The sequence below is a fragment of the Mesoplodon bidens genome, assembly GCF_964165515.1.
Source record: "Mesoplodon bidens genome assembly, chromosome: 14".
In the NCBI taxonomy this organism is placed as follows: domain Eukaryota; kingdom Metazoa; phylum Chordata; class Mammalia; order Artiodactyla; family Ziphiidae; genus Mesoplodon; species Mesoplodon bidens.
In genome coordinates, this window is record NC_138170.1 from 84,517,426 (window position 1) to 84,538,086 (window position 20,661).

Sequence of the window (20,661 nt, forward strand, 5' to 3'; positions counted from 1 at the left end):
TTAGTACATAACTCCATAGAGTTTTCCAGTGTGCTGGCCCGATTTACACTCCAACCAGAATAATGTAAGTATTGCTCCACATCTTCTCACTTGGTGTTGTCACTGTAAGATGTTTGTTTTGTCTGGTTTAATTTTAGTCATCTCAGTGGGTGTGGAGTGGTGTCTTGTGGTTTTACTTTCCAGTTTCCTGATGACTAATGATGTTAAGTGTCTTTTTAATATATTTATTAGCTATTTGGATATTCTCGTTTGTGATGTGCCTATTCAAATCCCTTGCCCCTTTTTGTACTGGATTTTCTGCATTTTTATGATTGATTTGTAAGAATTCATTGTATAGATGTACTTTCTCAGTTATATGTTTTGCATATATCTTCTTTAACTCTTTGTCTTTCCTGTTCACCCATTTACTGGTTGTAATTTAATTCATCCAACGAGTGCCATTTCACTAATTTACAGAGTTGTAATTATGTGTGTGAGTGTGTGTATTTAAATAAATACAATGTAATATCAAAGCACTTCAAAATAAGAGTTCCTTGAACTTTTAATTTCCGTGTGTGTGTGTGTGTATTGGGTTGTGTTTTAGGAGTCCTAAGACCACCCACGTATTTGCTTATCGGCTATAAGGACTCCTGGGACAGGAACAGGTCACACTCACAGGTGGGCTTTATTCCAGGGAAGAGATGCAGAGCAAGGATAACAAGAAAAAGATGAACATCAGAGGAGTCTGGAGAGATGGGCACAGCTTCTGAGTCCTTCGCCATCTGGGTTGCAAAGATAGATGTGCTTTCTTTCTAGCAGCACTCCCACCCTGGGTACAGGAGTGAGATAGCTGGTCAGGGAAGCCCGCTTGGGTCTCAGGTCTGCCATTACGTGGTGGGCTGGACACGCAGGCACATCCTGCTGTGACCAGTCTTGGTCACCTCATCTCAGGACCCCATCTGTGAATGAGGTGCCATCACCCATCTTGATGTTTGTGCGAAGCAACCCTGACAAGTTGCTGAGGCGTGTCCATTGTTCCCGGCGCAAACACAGAACCATCAGTGACTGATATAAAGAAGCTTTTGAGGGCATGTGTCTAGGATTTGGCCACGATGAATCGTGGTTCCAGGCTCCCCAGGAGAGATGCCGGGAGTAAGTATCTGCACTGCTGTGTTAAGTCTCTTCTCACAGGGAGCTGTATAAACTATATTTCTTAGTGAGAAAATCAACTCCACAATGTGACAGTGTACCCTTCAAATCAGAAGCCCACAACCCAGGGGTCTGGCCCCCAGAGCGGTTTTATGCAGTGCCAGCTGGTCTCTGCAGGCCAGAGCCTGGCCATGGAAGGGATCCCTTAGCCCGCTGGGCTAAATCAGGCAGGCAGAGACAGTTGGACTCAGGGCAGACTGGCGGGCCCCCCAGTGGGGAGAGACCCTGGGCCGCAGGCGGCGCCAGAGGGGATGTGGAGGGGCCTCCCTGGACCCCAGACTCCCGGCAGGAGCCCCTTGGCTACTCAGTGGGGTTGGATGTGCTGCTTTGACAGGATCCCGGCCTCGGTGAGAGGGGCGGGGTGTGGGGCCCACCGCCGGGGGGCGGGGCGTTCCCCGTCAGGCAGTACGTGTGCATGCGGGGTGGCGTGGAACTGAAACTGTTCACGGTGATGCCTCCTGGGGGCGGGCTGGAGGAGAGTCACGGGGCTCAACCCCTCTGGTCACGGGGGAGCGGGGAACGACCCGTGGCAAGGTCCAGCGATGGCCTGTCATCCTCAGCAAAGAGAGTTGGTGAGGTTGGGTCCTTTTCTGTTGCGTTTGGTGAGGGACAGGGCGGTCCTGAGTCAGCAGACTTTGTGGTCTGTGAGAGTTTGGGATCTGGGCCCAGGTCCCTGGCAGCTCCCCTGTTTTGCCGAGCGTTGGGAAAGCAGCAGACTGCAGACGTGCCAATACAGTGATGTGCAAAACAGGACAGCGGACAGTGGCAGGGTCTGACTCACAGGCCGGAGTTTGCCAGGCCCTGGTCTAGAGCAGCAGTTTCCAAACTTACCGGTCTTGTGATGCTAAAGAGCTTTTGTTTTATCTATTAGTTTTTCCTATGTTAGTAATTAAATGCAGAAGCACTTATTTGTTGAAAAATAATAATAAGCTTGTTACAGGTTAATAATATTTATGCAAGAAATAACTTTTCTGTATCAAAAAAGTTCAGTGGAAAAAAAAAATCAGAAGCCCACAAACATGCCCAAAAGAACTTTTATGAACCAGAAACTGATGGCTTATGTAATGGGGGTTTACCTGTTTCTTGATAAAGCAATTACTTATAAAACTTGTACAGTGCTTCTCAGAACCTTCATCAACTACCTTCCTGGGATTTGGATTACAGAATCATCACTCTTTCCTGGATTTATTTTGATAAATCTTATTTTCCAAGTTCATTATTTATTTTGTGATGTTTGGACTTATTGATATAGAATTGTATGTAAAAGTCCCTTTATTTGTGTCCTTTGTAACCTGTGGTTCTTTCCTCTTTTGTATTACTATTATGCTGACTTCATTTTCTTTTTATCCACTTGAATGGTCTACCTAGAAGCGTATCTGTTTAAGTACGTTTTCAAAAACCAATCTCTTTTTCAAAATTAATGTTTTGTCATTTTATTATTTATTAATTACAACATTTATATTAGTTAATTCTCCCTTTCTGCTTTTTTTTTTTCCCTAGGAGCAGAATGACTAGAATATTTAATGTTTTCCTGGTTGATGTTGTTGGTGTTGAAGACTCCGGCTTTTTAAGTGAGTAAAGTCCTGCTATTCATTCACTCAAGGACCTCTTTCAAGTGTCTTTCCAGGCCCAGCTTCTTTCCTCCACACCCACTGGATAGGTTACAACAGGCAAGTTTATTCAATCTAAACCTGCACCCAAGCTGGGTCCATCAGATTCTCTGTCCTAGGAATTTGAAATTGGAGCTCAAAAATATGACAGAGATTTTTTTTCCCTTCATGAATGAAGACATTGTATCTTCAATCTTCGACTCCCAGTTAACACTGAGCGAGACCAGATCCTGCAGTGTCGCTAATTTCACAGTCTCCTGGTAGGGAGGAGGGTGAGTGAAAATGGAGAGGAAAACTTAAATTAAGAGCAGATATGATTCGGGGGGGGGGGGTCATGGAAAAAAGGTCAAGAAAGGCTCACAGGAGGATGCAATCCCGTCCTAAGGAACAAAAAGGACTTTGCTCTTTTCCTGTTTTCTTATGTCCCACACAGGTGACAACATCTCTGCCCCCTAAATGCCCCAAAGTCAAATTGCCCATAGAGATTAAAAATGATCCTGTTCTCAAAGGGCTAAAAACATCTTCATTTCAGAATCATTCCTTTTGCCTATTAACCATACTTCAACCACATATCTGTACTAGTTCATGTCTATCAAAAAGGGTTTTTCTTTCAGAATTAAACTTAATCCCACGTGAAATGTGCATAATTAATAATTGATTAAATCAGACCTATGTGCTTTCAGTCCATCTAATGTTTTCCATCTTTGTTTCAATTCTAACTTTTGGGTCTGCTGGACAATCATTTTCAAAGATACAAGTCAATGAGTAAAAACAAAATAAAACATCCAAATAATCTTGTCAATGCTGCTTTACTATACAAAGGCAGCAATACATCGGACGCCGGCTGCGGGCTGATAAGGCGGTTCCAGGCCATCAGGCTGCTGTCTCATTGGACCTGCGTGCACGACTTTAATTTGGCGTAAGGCAACTTAGAGGTGCCATTCTGGGGACACTTCTCAGTTTGAGAGTCAGCAAAAGGAGGGGTTAATTCCGAAAGATGGGAAAGCGTGTGCAAAGCGGGGTGCAAACGCCCCAGCGGCTTCCAGGCCTGGAGTCCGGACGCGGGCGGGGCGGGCGCTCGGGGCTCAGGGCTGGGGTCGCAAGCGGCCGCGTCTGCGAGGCCCGCAAGGTGAGCCCAGGTGAGGCGTCGGCGGTACCCGAGAGTGAGCAAGAGCCGGTGAGCGTGGTGGCGCAGGGGAGACACACACACACACACAGGCTCCGAGGAATTATTCAAACGGGGCCTGGCACCCCCTGCCCGCTTCCCATCAATCGCAGCGCGGGTCCCCATCGGCGGCTGCCTGCTCCCGGTGCGACCGCGCGGCGAGGCGGAGGCGGAAGCGGAGGCCGGGGAGGGCGCCCCATCCAGGGCCCCGCCCGCTTCCCGCCGCCGCCGCCGCCGCCGCTTCTCTTTCGTTTTTCCCCGCAGCGCCGCCCGCCGAGTCCCGGGTTTCGTTTAAGACGCGCGGGGCGGGACCGGGAGGCGCCCATGGTCTTCGGCCGCCGCCCGCGCGCCCCACTGCTGCTCGCGCGTCTCTCGGGGCTGCGGCGCGGGGCCAGCGGTCGGGCCATGGCGCCGCCGCGCTGCTTCGCGCTGGAGCTGCCCGGCTGCACCCTGGCTCACTTCGCAGTGGGCGACGAGGCCCCAAGCACGCGCCCCGACCCCGACGTGGCCGCGCTCCTGGGCCCCCCGGGCCGCAGCTACTCTCTCAGCGTGCCGGTGGCCGGGGGCGCGGGCTGCGCGGCCCAGGTGCGCGCGGCCCGGCTGCACCAGCGCTTGCTGCACCAGCTGCGGCGCGGCCCCTTCCGGCGGTGCCAGCTGCGCCGCCTGCTGTGCTACTGCCCGGGCGGCGGGGAGGGGGGCCTGCAGCACGGCTTCCTTGTCCGCGACCCCCGCGACAGCCCCGACACCCGGAGCGCGCTGCTGGCGCTGCTGGACGCCTGCCCGGAGGCCCCGCGCCCGCGCCTGGCCGAGTTCTCCGGCGATCCGCTCTGCCGGCTGTGGCAGCTGCCGTGGGAACGGCGGGACGGCCAGGGGTGGCAGCAGCTGGGCCGCGAGCGCGTCGTGCCCGTGCCGGAGCCCGCGCTGCACCCGGTGGTGCCTGAACTGCCTAGCTCTGGGGTCTTCCCCCGCCGGGAGGCCGCCCGCGCCGTTCTGGAGGCGGTAAGAGTTGGATCCCTTCCCAGCGCTCAGGGTGGATTCCCCAGGCCGGGGAAGCAGACACCGTGCGCTCTCCGCGCGGCTGGCCTGTCCAGACCTCCCTTTGCCAGGGAGTTGCTTTACTCCCGAGCGCAAATCTGGTGGTGAAGGTCGCCGGTGGGCCAGCCTCTGTTTAGACACCGTGGCTCTTTCCAGATTCTTGCTCTCCAGGGACCCCCAACCCCATGGGGGAAACTGACATCCCAACAGGAGCGGTACGGCTTCCGCGCTGGCGGTGCCCGAGGTGGGGTGTGCCGCTGGATACGAGGAAAGCAATGCCATCTTGGAAGTGATGACCTTGTTCTGGGAGGTCGGGGTGTAGAGAAAGGGCATGAGCTTGGGGGTTTAAGAAGCTTAGTTTAAGCGGTGCCTGCTTGCTTACTGGCTGCCACCCAGACACTCGGCTACTCCGTGTTGCTTTGTGCCTTTTCATCTGTAAAATACCTGCCTTGCAGTGTTAGGACAGGGAAACATCTGACACACAAGAGGTGCTCGGTGCGGGACAGCTAAGATTCTGCCTGAGCGCAGCCTGGGCAGGTCCCTAGGCTGGACTATGGATCTTAGATACCTTGTATGAGCCTTGGGATAGTATTTCCGAGTGGTTAAGATTGCAAGACCTGGGTTTGAATCCAAACTCTGGCATTTATTACCTGTGTTGCTTTCAGTAAGTTTATTAAACATTCTTCTTTGCCTTGGTTTCCCTGATCCGTAGATGGGGTTAATAACAGTAACCCACTCACAGGGTTATCTTCAACAGTGGCCAAGTTAATACTGTGAAAGCACTTAGACTATTGCCTTGCTCAGAGTAAGCGCGTGAGAAGAAAATACGTGTCTGGACCTCTCTGTAGAGGTGCTGTGAGTACACATGAGGTCAAAACCTGGAATCCCCCGGAGACCCTGCCCTACCCGCTTGGTGACTGCAGTGCTTGGCACTCTTCTGAGCCCCCAGGAGCTTAGGAAAGGACAGGATGCTGATTGCTTTCTTTGGAGCCTACAGTGCGGCTGATTTCCCACATTTGTGACACACCGGGCCCATGGTTCCACTGTCGCTACGTGACACTGCTTTTCAATTATACATCTTTTCTGTCCTTCCTCCTCTGGGGGAAGCTGGTCAATGAGAGTTGCAGGCTGGGTGGTCCCGACAGTTATGGCCTTTTTGAGCCTCAGCTACACAGGACAAAATAAAGCAATCCAGCCCTTGCTCAGGTTCAAAATACTTCACATTTTTATGCCTTATTAGCATTGTGCAGTCTTCTTCTCAGCAATTAGATATAGCTTCCGCCAAGGCCCCATTGCTTTGCTGCTGACGCACAGACATTGTTTTACAGTGTACATCCTTCATTCCTGAAGCCCGGGCTGTGCTGGACCTGGTTGACCAGTGCCCAGAGCAGGTCCAGAAGGGAAAGTTCCCCGTTATTGTCATTGAAGGCCTGGATGCCACAGGTAAGAGAATATTACCTGCTAGTTACAAGCAATGAGTTGTAGGAATAGACAATTCTTGACACACAAAACTTTATACAGGGTTCAACTCATAAGCCTCCTGTGCGCCTCTGTCATGTGCCAGGCATAGAGCAAGGCTGGCCTGGGACACAAAGATGGATAACTTCTGTTATCCATCCCTGTAAGGCGGGGGAAGCCTCAGGTGCTCCGGTGAACATGGGAGGGCACTGGGTACAGCCTCGACGTGGGAGATGAGGGGCAGTCATGGTCCGGGAGACCTTGGAAGGATGGATCCTGGACTGGGCTTTCAGTAGGACAGGAGTTGGTCAGGTGAGGAAGGCGGGAGAGAGCCTCCAGACAGAAGAAACAGCAGGGTGAAGCTGGGGACTCGAACCGGCCTGGTGTGTCCAGGAACTGCAGGCAGTTCAGAGGCCCCTGTGCAAACAAAGTGGAAGAACGAGGGAGTGGAGGGCAGAGCCTTTGGAGCTGCCAAATAGGTGTCAGAATACAGTGGACATGCCCACACTTAGTCCAACACACGTCAGCAGGAAAAGGGTGGCTCCAAAGGCCACAGGGAATACCCAAGGACAGGGTGGATCTGGGAGAACCACAGGGTCACGAGGTTCCCTGTGAGTCTCCTTCCTGTGTCAGGTGAGGCGTGATGGGAGGAGTGAGTTCCTGGAAGCTGATAGCAGAGCTTATCATTAGTTTGTAAAGGAGATGACCATTTGTTGTTTTCTTTCAAGCATTCTCACACCAAATAGGAATCCTGAATTCCCAAGGGTTGGCCACTTTTTGTAAAGACATGTATTATTTAATCAACTCCTTCTGGTAACAGGTAGAAAGAATGTCTTTGCTCTGACATTAATGTTAACTTCTGGGAGTGATGCCATGGCTGTGGTTAAGATGTGCTGCATTTTGTATCCGACCTGCAGGTAAAACCACTGTGACCCAGTCAGTTTCAGATTCACTCAAGGCTGTTCTCTTGAAGTCACCACCCTCTTGCATCAGCCAGTGGAGGAAAATCTTTGATGATGAACCAACTATCATTAGAAGAGCTTTTTACTCTTTGGGCAATTATATTGTGGCTTCTGAAATAGCTAAAGAATCTACCAAATCGCCTGTGATTGTAGACAGGTGGGTATAAAGATGCATTGAATTCGGCATTTTCTTCCTAACATATGAGTAGTGTGTATGTGTGTGTGTACATATACATGCAAGTACACAATAGTGTTTAAGACAAAGTGTATTCTGACAATAACAGGAATAATGTCTATGATTTATTAATCACTTACACCACTGGCTGGCATTTTGCTGAAGACGTTATACATACTATACAAACATCTGGAACAACTACTACATGGCTACGAAAATTACTGATGAGAAACACAGGTCTTAGAAAAGTTAGGTAACTTGCCAAAGTGACAGAGCTAGAAATAGCATATGGGGGATATTAACAAAAGTCTCTGCTTCACAGATCAAGCTTTCAGTGGTTCATTTGTTTATTGGCTTATTCAACAAACATATATTGGGCATCTACCATTTGCCAAAGACAGTTCTCAGTGTAGAGGATTCGGTGGCAAATGAGCTAAGCAGTGCCCTGCTTTCATGGAGCAAACATTCTGTTGAAGGAGAAGGTAATAATCAAGCATATAGATACATAAGGTAATATCAGAGAGTGATAAATACTATCAAGGGGAGAGATCAAGGTCGTGTGGTGGAGGATGGCCAACCCCCCACTAGATGTGACTTAGGAAGGCCTGCGTGAGGGGGTACCAGTGGTCTGAGCTCTGAATGACCAAAGAGAGGCACACCTGAAAATCCTGGAGTAAAAGCTTTGTGGGAGAGGGGTCAGCAAAAGCAAAGTGTAGAGACGGGAAGATGCGAACACATTCCAGGGCTAGAAACAGGCCATCGTGAGGAAAACATGTGGACGAGGGACTGCTTTCTGGATGGATAAAAAGACAGAGACAGGTCAGCAGGGTCTGTGGCTGTGAGAAAAGAGTGTGGCTTTTAGTCTGAGTGCAGAGGGGGGCCTCTGGGAGGTTTCCGATAATGGAGTGACAGAAGCTGAGTTATATTTTGAAATTTCATATATAAGAAATAGCTTAAAAGTGCTACAAAAATGGACAAAGGGAACGGCAGGCAAGTCCTACTAGGAATGGAAATTCAAACGACGATGAGAGCCCATTTTACTCTCATCAGGTTGGTGAGAACTCATTAGAAAAGTCTGATAGCCCAGAGTTGGAGATGATGTGGATTGATAGAAACTCACATGGTGCTAGTGGGAGTGGGCACCTGTAGGGTGACTTGGGGAGCAATTTGAGAAGATTGCTTCCACTTCCTGAAGAAATACTCACAGAGTTTGTTTCAGCTTTGTTCATAATATTGAAAAACTTGAAAAACCAAAGGCATCAGCAGAAGCATAAATTAATACTGGCATATATTTATAAAATGGAGCACCGAACAGCCATATGCAGTCGTAGGATGCATCAATGTGCCTAAGTTACAATACAAAACTAAACTAAACTAGTTACTAACTACCTACTAACTAAAGGGCTTCAGTTGCAGCTGAATTTGTCCTTAACATTACTCCAGTGCACATCTTGTTCTTGCTGCAATTTTACTTATTTTTGGAAAGATGAGCAGTTGCATTGAAGTCTGACAAGTGTTCAGGGAAGAGCACTAATTATAAATGGAAATCTCAAGGAATTTTAAAAAGTGAACACAACCTGCACCCAGATCGTGACTTAGAACCTTACTCCACCCTGTGAGTTCCTTCCCTCCCAGTCACGACCCATCCTTCCGCCAGTGGGAACCACAACCCTGACTCCGTCACCGTAGATTCGTTCTGCTTGTTCCTGAACTGTCTGTACAGGCAGATGGACATTGACCGCTATTTGCATCTGCCTTCCTTCACGCTACCCGTGAGAATCGTCCCTGTTGCCGAGACCATTCTTTTTTTTTTTTAAAGGGCTTCAAAATGCTTGGCTTTATTTATTTATTCATTCATTCGTCTATTTATTTATTTATTTATTTATGGCTGTGTTGGGTCTTCGTTTCTGTGGGAGGGCTTTCTCTAGTTGTGGCAAGCGGGGGCCACTCTTCATCGCGGTGCATGGGCCTCTCACTATCGCGGCCTCCTTGTTGCAGAGCACAGGCTTCAGATGCGCAGGCTCAGTAGTCGTGGCTCACGGGCCTAGTTGCTCCGCAGCATGTGGGATCCTCCCAGACCAGGGCTCGAACCCATGTCCCCTGCATTAGCAGGCAGATTCTCAACCACTGTGCCACCAGGGAGGCCCGTGACCGTTCTTTTACACAACTTTGGTGCCCATGTGTGTTACCAAACCAGGTTCGACGTTCCCCAAGCCAAACACTGAGACTCTTGTTTGCAGCAGAGAAAGGGTTCATTCATAAGGCCGCCAAGCAAGGAGATGGCAGAACACATCTCAGGTCTGCCTTCCGCAAAGCAAGGGGCTTGATATTTATGGGACGAAGAAGCAGAGTGGTCTGAGGCGTGGGAAGCCTGGGGAAAGGTGACTGGACCTAAGAAAACGTGTGTGGTGGTGAGGGGTGGTGGGGAAGATGAAAACCGTAAAAATTAGTTAGAAGGCCTTTGCTGTCATCTAAGCTATAATGCCAGTGGGTGCTCTTAACTTAGGGGATGGCAAGATAGTGATTTCAAAGTTGGCAAGTTACAAGGAATCCTAGACAAGGGTAAGACATTGCTTTCCTTTGTGGGACTTCTTCACCTGTGGGATGTTTCCACCCTATTGTTAAAGTCCTTGGATTTACCATATTGATATATATATATATTTTTGTTAGTGTCTCTTTATTTCAGGGAGATAGACTAGGCTTTTCCTAATAAAGTGTGACTTCTAAGGCACATTACTTCCTAAGATGTCCAAAAATCCTGGAGCAGCACTGGCTTCTGCATGTAGGTAGACACTTAATCTCTGCATCCTGTTTCCCAGTCTGTTCAATGATGATATTCTTTATCCCTTTCCTGCTGACCGGAATTTGAAAAAGAATAGATACATGTATATGTATAACTGAATCACCATGCTGTACACCTGAAACTAACACAACATTGTTCATCAACTATACTCCAATACAGAATAAAAATTAAAAGACTTGTGGTGAATATCCAGTGAGTTGATGCAGCTGGACGTGCTTTGAAAACAGCAAATTGCTATAAAAATATAAAGCATTATTATATAAGTGATGTATAATGTGTCAACAAATTGCATGTGATTTGAACTAATGTGGTTTCCCTGATGGCAGGAATGGAGAATACTAAATAATGAGTCTGAAATTGATGGCCAGAGGGTATGATTATTTAAAATGAGCAGCAGTGTTGTCAGTGAGAGAACTCTGGCTTTGCAGAACAGGGCTCCCATTCTTCCCCGATTTTTCTTCTTTATGTCTGTGAATTGTCTGCAATTTTGTTTCTTTAAAGAGATAATGCTAGATCACCTTGTCAGATGAGAAGAAAAGAGCAGTTATTTGTTGTCTGGGTGGGTTTTGTTCATGTTTAAAGATTTTAAGGAAATCCATTTTAGACAACACCATCATCTAGGTGAAAAAAGAAGGGAGACGGAGTAATTTTTGATGGTGACTGTGGTTAAGGTTGGCAACTTAATCACCCTCATTACCTTTAAAAATCTATTCTTGCTGATGGTTTTTCTACAATAAAGAAGGCTTTTTACATTTAGATGATACCAGCCTCTGTATTCATAGCTAAGTATTTAATTCAGTGAACAGGGAGCATGTGCAAAATGCAGTGCAAATTGTAGTTTTGTTGCCAAGAAGAAGAAAACCTGGACCTGCTTGGGTTTATTCAGCTTGGGAGACAAGATGTATCTGGTGGAGAAGGTGAAAGGATAAGTTTGTAAGTGATTAAAAGCCTGGTAAGTGATACATAGGAATGGCCCCAGGCGGAATTCAAGGCGCTAGCAGCTACACTGGCCACGCTTTTGGAGGTGGAAAAGGGCTTTGAAGAATGAAAGATATTAGAATTGATCAGCCCCCAAATTAATTTTTTACCTTTGTTCTTTTTAGTATTCTCTGTATTGTATTATCATAATTTGAAGTGATGCAGCTTTAGTGTCCAATAAGAATTAAATATTGCCTTATAATGACAATGTGATACATTTCTTTTTTCAATTTTATTTTATTTATTTTTTTATACAGCAGGTTCTTATTAGTTATCCATTTTATACATATTAGTGTATATATGTCAATCCCAATCTCCCAATTCAAGTGTGATACATTTTTAAAAAGCACTTGACTATTTTTGTAAAAACTATGGGAGGAAAACAAAGCTTTCATGATCTTCATTTTCAGAAGAGGAATTTGAGACTTACAAATGTACACAAAGCAAGTGGGTGGCAGAGAGTAAAACAGTACACAGCTTGGATAACACTCTGCATTTATTTTGTAGATAAAGGACCAGTATGTCCTTTTCACTGTGAAAAGCAGTTCAAATCTAAAGTGATTAAGAACTTAGGATTTTAAAACAGTACAGGCAGTAAATTGAAAATACAGATAAGGATGGGGCCATGGGTGCCTCTCGACATTGGGATGTTTATAATTGTTTCATAAATGTTTTTGTAGCTGATAGTCCTTTGATGCTGGATTTGGAGTTTTGCATTTCGTCACTTAAAATTGGAATATGACATGAACAAGGCAAGAGTATAATAAACTATGCCAATCAATAAAATAATTCTAATTCATTTATTCCTACATCCAAAAAACATTATTAGTTGCATACCTACTGTGTGCCAGATGCTGGTTTCAGATTTTGGAATACAGAGATGACTAAAAACTGAATTATCTAATGGAGGAGGTGAAAGAGAGAAACTTGTACACAACTGGCTCTAATTTAGAATAAGTCCTTCAGGAGAGCTGAGCATGAAGGGCACTGAGAGCCCAGAGGAGGAAACAGTGAATTCTGCTGGGGGCTCCCTCTGTGTGTGCTGCCAAAGGAAGAGGAGGCACTTCGCTGCCTGAGACCCTCACTCCAGCTGGAGGAAAAGTGTGAAGACAGACCCCCATGGAAGAGCGTGCCTGGGTCCACGCTGGGAAGATGCTTGTGTCTTAGATGGAGGCTGAATGTTTTCTGGCAGGTGGTAGAAAGCCATTGAGCTTTTTTTTTTTTTTTTTTTTTTTTGCGGTATGCGGGCCTCTCACTGTTGTGGCCTCTCCCGTTGTGGAGCACAGGCTCCGGACGCGCAGGCTCAGCGGCCATGGCTCACGGGCCCAGCCGCTCTGCAGCATGTGGGATCCTCCTGGACCGGGGCACAAACCCGTGTCCCCTGCATCGGCAGGCGGACTCTCAACCACTGCGCCACCAGGGAAGCCCCATTGGGCTTTTTGAAAGAGCGGGCTGATTTGATTTTCTTTGATGGTTGTGATTTTCTTTTCCTCTCCTCAAAGCATTTTTTAAGATCAATGGGTCAACAGTGACCGCAGTCACCCAGGGAGGACATTCATAGAGTTTCAGAGGTTTTATCTGGGTTTATTTCTCTTTCTGATCCATACAGTTGCAATTGGATGACTGGAGAGCTGGGAAAGACAAAGCCCTCCTATCCAGGGTTCCTAGGATGCAGATTTCATCAGCAAGTCCAATTTTTTAATTTTTAATTTATTTATTTTTAAAATTGAAGTCAATTTACAAGGTTGTGTTAATTTCTGCTGTACAGCAAAGTGATTCAGTTGTACACGTATATACATTCTGTTTCTATTATGGTTTATCACAGGATATTGAATATAGTCCCCTGTGCTCTACAGTAGGATCTTGTTGTCTATCCATCCTGTATATACTAGTTTGCATCTGCTAATCCCAAACTCCCAGTCCATCCCACCCCAACTCTGCCCCCTTGGCAACCACTAGTCAGTTCTCTGTGTCTGTGAGTCTGTTTCTGTTTCATAGACAGGTTCATTTGTGTCATATTTTAGATTCCACGTGTAAGTGATATCGTATGGTATTTTTCTTTCTCTTTCTGACTTACTTCACTTAGTATGATAATCTCTAGTTGCATCCATGTTGCTGCAAATGGCATTATTCCATTCCTTTTTATGGCTGAGTAGTATTCCATTGTATATATGTACCACATCTTCTTTATCCATTCCTCTGTTGGACATTTAGGTTGTCTCCATGTCTTGTCAGCAAGTTCAGTTTTAAAACATTGTAGGAGCTGAATGGGCCTTCAGATTTTTGTTTGGCCAAGATACAACATTAAATACCAGTGGACTACCGAACAAATCTACCATCCCATGCCAACCTGCCATCACAAAAGAAAGCATCCTGCAAGGCCAAGGCAACAGAGTAGTCTCACAATACATGCAGTTTTAACTGAGTAAATGGAGCTCTGGGTGGTGTGCACTAGATTCTTATTGTGGTTGTTGATTTTAACTTATTTTTACATTTTATAAATACTTTAAAAAATAAGATTTAGTTTTACCTCTTTAATGTGTATAGTACTAGGACAAGTTCAGCAGAGCCATTCCTGGTTTCAACATCCTCAGCAGCTGGTTTTCAGGTGCTCCCTTGACTTCCTCTGTGGACGGGGAGCTCACTACCCCTCTCCTTCTCAGGTACTGGCACAGCACGGCCACCTACGCCATAGCCACTGAGGTAAGTGGGGGCCTCCAGCACCTGCCCCCTGCCCATCACCCTATATACCAGTGGCCCAGGGACCTGCTCAAACCCGACCTGGTCCTGTTGCTCACCGTGAGTCCCGAGGAGAGGATGCAGAGGCTCCAGGGCCGGGGCATGGAGAAGACCAAGGAGGAGGCTGAACTGGAGGCCAACAGCATATTTCGTCAAAAGTAGGTGTCCCGATGCCATGTGAGGGGCAGGGGTCCCTGGCGGGGGCGACAATCCAGAAACAGCACTGACTCTGGTAAAGTGGAGGACGTGACACGGTTCCCATTTTCCAATCCTGAGAGGCAGTGTCCTCCAAGTTAGATTCACTCCTTTCAATGGGATTGTTCCATGGGGCCACTGCGTGGTGGTTTTATAGCCACAGGATATCTGACTGGGGATCACACCTCTTTCCTAGTCTTTCTAGTCCTGGCTGTGCCAGCACCAGCGTGGACCTGAGTGAGACAGTACACTTTTCTGGGTCATCGTAACAGAATGGTCACAAGCACTGTCTGACGGCCTCACAGTGACTTTTACCTGTTAGGGGCTCACTGTGTGTCAGGCATTTTACTTCTGATGCTCTGTAACCCTTGCAAGGACAATGTTACCTGTACTTCACAGTTTATAAAACTGAGGCTCAAAGGATTAAGTGATTTGTCTACAACTTGCATATCTACTGAGTAGTAGAACTGGGATTAAACTCTAGACCTTTCTGATTTTAAGGCAGTGCTTTCATTTTCATTAGAAAGCTATGAACACAATAGCAGGAGTGTCCAGACCATCTTACTGCTTCACGGCTGACTAAATCACGTCTGTAGGACTGGTTTGAAAAGCCAAAACAGAATTGTTTATATAAATAAACAATGATAGCACTGTTATCCTAACTTAATGCTGTTATAACGTAAATAATTAACCACCTAGCTGTGTGCAGAGAAACCATGTCAAAGAATTGACTGGTTGGTATTAATTCAGTTAAACTTCACGACAAACTTGCAGGGAAGGCATTATTTCCATCCTCGCTTCACAGATGAGGAAACTGAGGCACAGCTGGGAAAGAAATGTGGCATGTTCTCCTAGCTGGTAGGTGGTGAGGCAGAGCTATGGCTCCAGACCATTGTCGACTAAAAAAATATTCGCAGCCTAAAAGGTGAGAGTTATGTTTTATTTGGCAGGAATTTTTAGGACTTCAAGTCCGGGAGGCAGCATCTCAAGTAACCTGAGAGAACTGCTCCGAGGAGGTGACAGGAGAGCTAGGACACATAAGAGTTTTGCAACAAAGGCCAGGTAGTCGGAACGTCAGAAGATTATTGTTAATTAAAGAAAACCAGATAAGTCAAGTTAAGGAATTTAGCATCTTTCTGTCTATGGGAAGATGCAAGAGTCTGGGCTTGCTGAGATCACTCCTTCGATCTGCACCTCAGCTACCTGGGACCAGTGTCCTGTGCTTCCCCATCCTGAGTTTCTTCAGGGCTCACCTTAGGGAGTGGCTGCAGTCTGAGGGCTGCTAGACGGCAGGTATTCTTCGTTTCCTTCCCGACTTCCCTCAGGGCTCACCAGCTCACCAGCTGTGGTGGCTGCAATCTCTGATGACTGTGACATCCTTCGTTTACTGATAATGGCAGGAAATATTCCATTTCTCACCATCTACTCTGATCACTTTTTTAAAAAATTATTTTTATTGGAGTATAGTTGATTTACAGTGTTGTGTTAGTTTCAGGTGCACAGCAAACTGGATCAGTTATACATATATCCACTCTTTTTTATTTTTTATTGTTTTTTTATTAGTTTCTGCTTTATAACAAAGTGAATCAGTCATACATATACATCTGTTCCCACATCCCTTCCCTCTTGCATCTCCCTCCCTCCCACCCTCCCCATCCCACCCCTCCAGGCGGTCACAAAGCACCGAGCTGATCTCCCTGTGCTCTGCGGCTGCTTCCCACTATCTACCTTATGTTTGGTAGTGTATATATGTCCATGCCTCTCTTTCGCTTTGTCACAGCTTACCCTTCCCCCTCCCCATATCCTCAAGTCCATTCTCAAGTAGGTCTGTGTCTTTATTCCTGTTTTACCCCTACGTTCTTCATGACATTTTTAAAAATTCCATATATATGTGTTAGCATACGGTATTTGTCTTTCTCTTTCTGACTTACTTCACTCTGAATGTGAATTGGTACAGCCACTATGGAGAACAGTATGGAGGTTCCTTAAAAAACTAAAAATAGAACTACCATATGACCCAGCAATCCCACTACTAGGCATATACCCTGAGAAAACCATAATTCAAAAAGAGACATGTACCAAAATGTTCATTGCAGCTCTATTCACAATAGCCTGGAGCTGGAAACAACCTAAGTGTCCATCATCGGATGAATGGATAAAGAAGATGTGGCACATATATACAATGGCATATTACTCAGCCATAAAAAGAAACGAAACTGAGCTATTTGTAATGAGGTGGATAGACCTAGAGTCTGTCATATCCACTCTTTTTTAGATTCTGTTCCCATATAGGTCATTACAAAGCATTGAGTAGAGTTCCCTGTGCTCTACAGTAGGCTCTTATTAATTATCTGTTTTATATGTAGTAGTGTGTATATGTCACTCCCAATCTCCCAGTTTATCCCTCCCACCCCTTACTCACTGGTAACTATAAGTTTCTTTTCTACATCTGTGAGTCTATTTCTGTTTTGTAAATAGGTTCATTTGTACCATTTTTTTTAAGATTCCACATAGAAGCGATATCATATGGTATTTGTCTTTCTCTGTCTGACTTACTTCCCTCAGTGTAACAATCTCTAGGTCCATCCGTGTCGCTGCAAATGGCATTATTTCGTTCTTTTATATGGCTGAGTCCGGGTGCTTGTTTTAACCACAAAGCTCTAAAGCTTTAGTCATATAATCTGAAACCGTGCACCTCAGATTGGGATCTGAACCCAAGAGGCCGGGACTCAAACCTGGCCAAAACCCACAGTCTCCAACTGAGATCACACACCTGGTTTCAGGACTTAATGAAGCTCAGGTTCTTGACGTCTCATCACAGAAAGAATTCAGTGACAGACAAAGTGATAAGTAAGAAGTGGATTGTTTTAGAGAGAAACACACTTCACAGTCAAACTGTGGGCCATCTCAGAAGGTGAGAAAGGCACCAGGATATGGGGTTGACAGTTTTTATAGGGGTGGGTAATTTCATAGGCTGAGTGGGAGGATTATTGCACCTAGTTCAGGAGGGGGCGGGGATTTCCAGGAGTTGGGCCACCACCTGCTTTTTGATCCTTATGGTAGACTTTGGAACTGTCATATGGCCTGTGGGTGTGTCATTTAGCCTGATGATTTGTCACAGTGAGGTATACAGAGGTCTAGTGGAAGTTGACTTGTCTTGTCCGCCATCTTGGGCCCATTTGGTTCTAATCAGTTTATGTCGTGTCCTCAGGCTCTGTCATTCTTTCAAAGGCTGTGCCCTGCCCAGTTCCCTCCTGTTTCAAATCAGCCCCAGCTATTCTGTACACACCAAGGCTAGCTAACACTGGAAGGAGAGGTAAAATTCTAGTGCGACTGTAGAAGACTCCTAAGTGAAAACAATGTATATGCCAAGGACCTCTGGCTTCTGTGAAATCCTTCAGGGCACAGACTCTTGAGAAATTTGCCATTGGGCAATTTAGTTAATCTCTTTGAGCCGTTGCTCCTTTCTCTGCAAAATGGGGGTGGATGACATTGATTCTCTTCCTGAAGTAACTCTGAATATGAAATGAGAAGACCATGCAGGATGCTAATGCTTGGCAGATAAAAGGTTTTGAATAAATGCAAGCTATTAAACATTATTATTAATTTCTCATTTATTAAACTAAATGAATTGAATGTTTCCTGTATGCAAAGCGAGTTGCCTGCGGGGCGGAAGTGCGATAAACCAGATGGGGACCTGGCTTCAAGCTGTCTATACTTTGGTAGGAAAATAACATTTGCGTAAAGAGCCGTGTTAACAAATAGCCAACTCTTTTCATTCTGCCTGTCTCCAGGGTAGAAGTGTCCTACCAGCGGATGGAGAACCCTGGCTGCCACGTGGTTGATGCCAGCCCTTCAAGAGAAAGGGTCCTCCAGATGGTGTTAAGCGAGATCCAAAATAATTGCAATTAATTGTAGTTCCTCTGGGCCAGGAGACACATTTGACTAGATTTGATGTTGTTTGATACATCTAAGCCCACGACTGGTTATGCAGTTTTCCCAGATTTCAGTTGCATGAGCTTGTCATGTGGCAGAAGGTGGGACATTTCGATTGTACCTGAACCACTGTTCTCACTTCTGCCCAATGGACCCATCGGGACTGAGACTGGGCACATTCCAGTGAGAGACGGTGATCGCTTTCTGCCAAGTGTAACAAACGTTTTCTTGGAACAGATTTTCACCTACACCCCTACCAAATCCTTCCAAGGTTTATCTCCCCTAGAAAGCATGAGGTGGACAGAAGCAACCAAGAAGAACTTCCAGATCAACAGAAGCTCCTCCAGCCTCTCCTGTGCCTGCACTGCTGGCTCCCGGGTGAGATCGGAGCTGGTTTCCTCCCAGTCCAGCCACACTCCGTCTTTGTGAGCTCAGCCCCAATTCTTAGAGCCAACCACTCCCGAAGAACGTGTCTGTGTGTCCCGGCTGTCAGAAGACCCTCCCACGGACCCATCTTGTGGGTGGGGGACAGTGACCAAGAAGGCATCTGACTTGTGTCTGAGGCTTACAGCCCCTGAGAGGCCAACCCAAGATGCTCTGAATACAAATACACCAACAGTCCTTGGAATCTATTCTGCTTATTTACTTTCCTCTTCTTTCCTCTGAAAACATGGCTTTGGATAGAATGAGTGTTTTGCACTGAAGTAGATGCATTAAACTTAACGAATCCAGCAACGTACTTACACTGCTGTTTACGTCTTGTTTGTCCTCAGTGTAGGGGCTGTGCTTTACTAATCAGAATTGAAGCCAAGAAGCTGAAGGCAATGCTTGTATATTTTCATCAGACAGGTTTACTTTATCTTACTGAGTAAGCACAGTGGATCCTGGAATGGGATTTCTCAGTGAATTATCTTACCTTTGAATGTCTTATGATTACACATGAAATCAGCGTTGAGATCTGTTTGGCTAGAAAGAAAAAGAGCTGAGAAAAGAGGAAACAATAGTTATAGGGGCTTGGATGAGTCATTTAGCATCATGTAATTTGATCTAAAAAGTGATAGCGATTCTTCATTTGTCTTAAGGAGTTGACTGAACCAGGTGATTACTTAAAATTCCTTCCAGTTCTAAGATAGATTGAATCTGTGAATTATTTTAGGGGAATGTCTAAAGAAGACATTTCCCCCAAATAATTAAATTTATGGCATTAACAGGTTTATCACATGGACTCAAATTATAATAAAGTTTACATTAACTCTATCATATTATTTTTCAAAACAACTATAGGTAGTTTATACATAATATATGTACCTATGTAAGGATGTAATTTCAGTTGAAAATATTTTTGAAAGCTGATAAATTGCGTTTGGGTTCTTTAAGATGTGATATCTAATTATGCTATTGGTGTTATTCACTTTAAACACTTTGAAAAGTTTATGCTGGCAGCCTAGAAACAAACATTTAATGCTTTCTTTATGTCTCTTGCCAATGAATAAACTTGCTGTGATTTTCTAACCTATGCTCTTGTCACTGTGTGTGTTGGCTTTTCTGAAGGGGGTCCCCCAATGAGGCTTTTGTACACCAGGGGATTTGGGGTTAAAGAAGTGAAAAGGTGTGAATTTGTGGTCAAAGTGCTTTCAGAGGAAGAGGAGGGTATTTTTGTTTTGTTTTAAACGTCATTTCAAGAAAGTGCAATTCCTTCCTCATTGCAGGTATTAAAGGGATTTTCTTCCCTAATCCAATAAGAAAGAATTCTTCACACACTTGCGCTCTCTACACACTGTAATAGGTATAAGATTACTGAGTATGAGAACAGGCAGTGCCTCCTACCCAGAAACCGACGACAAGGCATCATTTGCTTGGCTTTGTTTCATTACCAGGTTTGTTTCTGTTCCTGTAATAGACCTTTAGTGTCCCGAATATTTATTCTTCATCTTTTCCACAGCAATAGAACTATGAGCCCGACACGTGGCTGCCAAGAATTATGAATACATTTCCAAGCCTCCCTTACAGCTGGAGTGGCCAAGTGACCACTTACAGTTTCTTCCTGTGAGCAGAAGGGACATCAGGAATGTCAGGGGGAGGGTGTCCCTCTCTCCTTTTAACCTGCTTGGTATTCAGCGAGGGTGTTGAGGCATTTGGGGACCGAGTGATGAGGGTGACACTATGCAGATGGAGAATGGGGACGGCCTTCACTTAGGAAAAGTCAATAAGGAATCGGTATGGAACTGTCTGGAGTTCCATCCTAGAGGGCGTGTCTACCTGGAGACACAGCTTCTGTGCACAAAGCTCAATATCCACCTTCTCCATTTGTTTCCCCTTTCAGTGGCAGGTGTCTGAGATTTTTGCTCATTTTGTTTGTCCATTTTCTACAGTAGAATCCCCCTTTTGGCTGCCTCTTCTCTCTGTGAAAGGTCTCT

The 20,661-nt window shown here is 45.8% G+C and overlaps 1 protein-coding gene across 1 annotated transcript; it reads left to right on the forward strand.

The window, feature by feature from the left end:
* Positions 1-4,221: 4,221 nt before the first annotated feature.
* On the forward strand, positions 4,222-19,754 carry CMPK2 (cytidine/uridine monophosphate kinase 2). Its single transcript, XM_081254092.1, has 5 exons — positions 4,222-4,962; positions 6,327-6,441; positions 7,374-7,575; positions 14,038-14,271; positions 18,103-19,754. The coding sequence occupies exons 1-5, from the start codon at positions 4,288-4,290 to the stop codon at positions 18,218-18,220; spliced, it is 1,344 nt and encodes a 447-aa protein (XP_081110218.1). The 5' UTR covers positions 4,222-4,287; the 3' UTR covers positions 18,221-19,754.
* The last annotated feature ends 907 nt before the right edge of the window (positions 19,755-20,661 follow it).